Here is a 5737-nt window from a genome sequence, read left to right as displayed (position 1 = left end):
TTTCCCATCAAAGCCAAGTTTTTAGCTTTGAGAGATCCTATATTTAACCCCCCGCCCATTTGACCCATGAGATTTTTGAGTTCTCATTTGACCCGCCCCAAAAGAATTTACGCCTCATACCTTCTAGCAATGTTATGACACATGATGGAGCACGTCAGCACGGAATAGGGAGAAGACATACAAGGGAAGACTACTAAGAACCGATTTGATTAGGGTAAGTCGGCCACCAAATGACATCGATTTCGCCTTCCAATCCGCTAACCTTGACTCAAACTTTTCGACTACTATCTTCCACTCACTAGCTTTGTTCATGTTATGACCAACAGGTAGACCGAGGTAAGTGAAAGGGAAAACTCCCACACAACAACCCATGTAGCTTGCAACTTCTTCGATGTGTGATGTTTGAATCCGAATCCCATGAAGGCAACTTTTTGTCATGTTAACTTTCAAACCCGAAAAAATTTCAAAACATTTTAGGAATTTAAATAAGTTCCCCGCGAATCATTAAAAGCTTCCGTATTAATTATATTAAGATTAAGAATTGTAAATAAAAAAGACTACTACTCATTTCGTGGCTCAAGCTTGTATACATATATGTGTATTTATGCTTCAGTAAGCATATGCATGCTTCCCTTAATTTCTTCATACATTATAATACATGCAAAATATAAAGTAACATAACCTTAGAAAAATAAACATCGATTACATGAATAATTCTTCCGAATTCGATCTTTAGTGTCATGCTCTTGAATTTTATCAATTACTTTGAATTCGGCGCAAGCAAACCGATGATATGCGAATGCACGGCTCATTCCATCCCTCCAAAATTTTCATTTCATGAATGATTCCCCGATGCCTCAGGAATATGCCTATCATAGCTAACACACAACTTGTTCATCTCGTGAAATGTAATGCTTGAATTGTTCGAGTTAATGTTATTAAATCAGATGGTGGAGATACATTTAATTTGCAGAGCACATTTAACATGTTTTGTTTTTGTTATTTTATTTGCTTAAGAAGTCAAATTGGCATCAAATTGGCAACGTATGACGGTATGAGTATGACTTGTAAAAAAAAATTAAGTTCTAGCACTTCATTGAAGACAATCAAGACATGATATGATAATATTAATATAAGAGGATGAATCAGTAATGGAATATAAATGAAAATGGTGGTGGATTGATTAATGAGAGGGAAATTAAAGGTGCATATGAGAGAGAAATAAAATTGGAGAGAAAAATACATACGATTATTTTGAAAGACGCATACACTTTTACAAACATATGGAAAACAACACTGATTGGTAATTGGGTCTATTTTGACTAAGTCAATATATCAAGAAAATAAATAATTTTTTACTGGAAAATGCTTTATATTGACGGAATTTGCACAACTCTTACGATAAACTCGAGGATTTACTAAAGTAAGTGGTACCACTGGATTATGCCAAATTATCAAAACCGGTGGTAGTAACGTGATACGAACAAGGGTGTATGGATAGCAGTTATAAAACTTAGTAGCAGTTGAATCAACTTAGAGTAAAATTAAAGTGCACGTGAATTATGGAGCTAGTGATATCCCATGATCATTGTTTTTAGGCAACGTGTACATGCATGCATACTAGGAATTTTTTTTTGAAATCGTAATATTTTTTTAATATGTTTACAAAACTAGAAATTTGGAATAAATCTTTACAAAACTAGTAAAACCGGAGTTTCAAACTCCGGTTTGGGCCAAACCAGTGTTCCAAAGTCCGGTTTCTATCTACTTTGTCCACATGGTAGAGTGACATGGCAAACCGGACTTTGAAACACCGGTTTGCCACCTAGCATTTTTTTTTTTTTTTTTTTTTTTTTAGAATTCTGAGATGAGCTTGTTTATTTGTTTAAAAAAAAATTTAATTGTTAATAATTGATATTCATCCCTTAAAAGAATTAACTTATTAATTACGGAGTAATAACTATCTGAACTTTCACTTCTCAAACTACATTAAAAGAAGTTTCAAATTAGCTTATTAATAATTAATATTCATCCCTTAAATCTAGCAAAAATAATTAAAAATTTTTTCTAAACAAATAAACGAGCTCATCCCAAAATCCTAAAAAAAAACAAAAAAAAAAAAATTTGCCACGTGGCAAACCGGTGTTTCAAAGTCCGGTTTGCCATGTCACTCTGCCATGTGGACAAAGTAGATAGAAACCGGACTTTGGAACACCGATTTGGCCAAACCGGAGTTTGAAACTCCGGTTTTACTAGTTTTGTAAAGTTTTTTTCAAAATTTCTAGTTTTGTAAACATATTAAAAAATATTACTATTTCAAAAAAAAATTCTGCATACTAGCATGTTATCTTTATTTTCATTTTATGTCATGTAGGTAATTAGTAGATAGTGGTAGTTTATTAGAAGCATGCAGTAAGAAAAGTCCGTACCCATGTTTCTATTATAAATATGTAGTTTGCTTTTGTTGAAATAGTATGAATTCACCTAAAGTTATTCATATAAAGGTTCATAAATCAATACTTCACGAAAAGCTGAAAAGTTAGAATTCATATAACAAATCTTAAATAAGTACCACCTGCTTTATGTGTCTATTGAAACAGAAAATCAGTTACGAATCACTGATGAAATAAATATATCTATTTACTACCAAATAAATTTAACATACCTTTGGGTCAACTCCGTTAATCACAACGAACATAGTAACTGAACCTGAAGCTAAAATTGGGTTTGATACAGGCCATGATGCACTTTTATTGTCCAAAAAGTTCACCTGCTAACAATGACGTAATGTACAACTCAAATATGTAATAATTTTATACGGAATCTACAATTGAATTGCTAGCTTAATGGACACTAACAAACATAAGCTAATATGCCCAGCTGAGTCCCAATACACTGCTGTTAGCCTGTTATGGCCTTGCAAAATGGCGCTAACTGAACTCGTCTCATAAATACTCTTAGACGCTTGCATATCATGATAACTTGTCATGAAATTCAAATTCAAATAATGTATAACAAAAACTCATACTACGTAAACTAATTAGCCTAGTAGAAGGTAGCTAAACTGAAATGATCATGTAACAGTATAAATCGATAAAACCCATTTCGTAGATACTCCTAAACAGTTGCGTGCCATAATAAGTTTTCATTAATAACAAAAAACAGATAATAAAACATGATACAGATTATTATTATTACTTAACCTGAAGAAATACATTTAAAGAAAGCTGAAGTAAAACTCAAAATGACATGCAACAACATTTGCATCAAGTAACCACTTGTCATAAGAACAAAGAACACATGATAAAAGCTAATGTTTACATAAACGGAAACAATGAACATACTAACCAAAAACTGATGAATGAAGTTAAATCCAGATTCACATGCGACAACAAACATTAACATCAGAAAACCATAAGCAAGTCATAATTGCTTTTGATTATATACCTAACCTGTCATTAATGATTAATGTGCATATAAGTTACTACTCTATTAATTCTTCTGCCTTCAGATATCGACTTCAACGACGATCAAACATCGTACTAATTGAATAGTTTAAACATTAAAATGTTCACAATTCAAATATGAACTTCAAGACAGATTTGAAGCCACGTTCAAATATGAACTTCAAGAAAGTCTTGAACTGATTAGCCATGTTCATCTAAACAACTTATTTCAAGCTAAAAGTCATTTCATATTTGAAAATTTTATTTGTAAGCAACAGCTACGATAATTTTTAACATAACTTTAGTTAAATTTGTTGAATGATGAAGTTAACTCAAATGAAAGTAGGAAGATTGTTCATTTTATAATACTGTCATATAAATTCATGTTTAAAGTCAATAAATGATGAAACCTAAACAATCCCAAACCCAAACTCAAAGCCTCAATTAATCAGTAACAATCAAATTAAAGAAAAAAACACTGTAACACATATGTATCTATTGTTCACAGGTTCATAACAAACACAACACAAAAAGAATCCTAAAATTAAAAAATCATAGAACATAAAATGAAACTCAATACCAATTTCATAACCTAACCTGTTAAGTGTAAGCTCAAAGTCGACCACAAAATCCGCAAAATTGTACAGATCTACGCTGATCAATTAATTCATCCAACTGAAATTGTTACTTTGTTCCTTTTACATAGTAAACGATTGAAATCGTAACTGAACTTAAGTTGAAACAGAGCCACCACATATTCAGCAATATAAGCAACGATATCAACTTCAACAATTTATGATACCACCAATAACAAAGAATTGAAAGAAAATATGATTAAAAGAACATAAAACTTAAGCGAAGTTGTAAATCAAAACGAAAAAAACCCTAAAATTGACCTCCGAATTCCACTAAAAAAGTGAGAAGAAGGAACATACGTAAAGGGTGGTACCTCTGGTGATGGCGGCGGTGGTGTCGCTGGTGGTGGCGATGGTGGTGTCGCCGGATAGCGGTGGCGATGGTGATGGCAGGACCAAAAAAGGAAGAAGAAGGAAGATACCTGAAGGGTGGCGGAGATGGCGATGGCAGGTGTGACGGAGATGGCTGTGATGATGGCGATGGCGGCGATGGCGGTGGCAGCCGTGGCGATGCAGGTGGTTGCTGGTGTTTTTTTTTTTTTTTTTTTGTCGTGGTGCTTCCTTTTATAGCGGGGCTGGATGTCGTTTTGTGGGGGTTTGTGGTGTTTTTTTTTTTTTGTCTGGTTGAGATTTAGTGTATGAGGGTAATAATAATGAAACAATAATGGCCACTTTACACAACTCATTTTCTTTCAACTTCAAACAATAATGGTTACTTTACTACCTACTCTCCTACCGAGAATTCATGATTTGTTATGGTTACAAGCAGAAGATAAACATCGAGCATGTGCGGTATTCAACCAGACTGTTGATAGTAATATAAAAGCGAGAATATGTGACACGTTACTTTAGTATCATATAATTTATCATCATAATATCCCTTATCCAGTTTTCCATCGCATAGCAAATGCTGGTTTTGATGGTATATTCAAAACTGGCTTTCACAAAATTGATCATCATGCCCTAGTCACAACTCTTGTCAAGAGGTGACGTCCACAGGGGTATTAAAAAGTTACTCCCTTAACTTACTTAAACGGAAAATTAATTGTGTCGGATCGGGTCGGATCATTACAAACACCGTCAAACAAAAGCATATCGTACGTGATAGGAATTTGAATACGTACCCCAAATTAAATAAGAGATGTGACTGAACAAATCGCAAACCCACGACAACAAACGAATATTTAAAGCACAATTAAACGATAAACTTAAACATAAACGACACACGGATTTAACGTGATTATATCACAACTTCAAACATGGAGAAAGATTTAGTGCACGGGCGCAAACCAGAGATTTTTCACTATTGATTTTGGGTATACGCTTACAATGACGCTATGGGTTTATTTATAGTGAATGAACAAAATCTAACCCTATTCTTACTGTGGTTACCAATTAGTTTCCTAACCTAATTTTAAAAGACCCAAAACTTTTTTGTAAAATACTTCATAATTCCCAACATATTATTAATACAAAAATTATATATATTTAATCTACAAAATGCACTATTTTCTTTTGTCTACGCGGTTTTATACGATAAAATTCGTCTACAATTATATCATTGCTAATACCATTTAACATATTTTTCTCATTATATGAAATTAGACAATTATTCATAAACCGATCTCCCAATTTGTTTAGCAAATCATTTTTTTT

The 5737-nt window shown here is 33.0% G+C and overlaps 1 protein-coding gene across 1 annotated transcript; it reads right to left on the bottom strand.

The window, feature by feature from the left end:
* Window positions 1-549: 549 nt before the first annotated feature.
* LOC139901215 (uncharacterized) lies at window positions 550-4767 on the bottom strand. The gene is made up of 3 exons (XM_071883945.1): window positions 4396-4767; window positions 2666-2770; window positions 550-869 (listed from the first exon to the last, which is right to left on the bottom strand). Exons 1-3 carry the CDS (start codon window positions 4765-4767, stop codon window positions 858-860), a joined length of 489 nt encoding a protein of 162 aa, XP_071740046.1. The 3' UTR covers window positions 550-857.
* Between the last annotated feature and the right edge of the window lie 970 nt (window positions 4768-5737).

The sequence above is a fragment of the Rutidosis leptorrhynchoides genome, chromosome 3 (genome assembly GCF_046630445.1).
Source record: "Rutidosis leptorrhynchoides isolate AG116_Rl617_1_P2 chromosome 3, CSIRO_AGI_Rlap_v1, whole genome shotgun sequence".
NCBI lineage: Eukaryota > Viridiplantae > Streptophyta > Magnoliopsida > Asterales > Asteraceae > Rutidosis > Rutidosis leptorrhynchoides.
The sequence above is the reverse complement of the archived record's forward strand: the minus strand, read 5'-3'. Positions and strand labels throughout refer to the sequence as shown.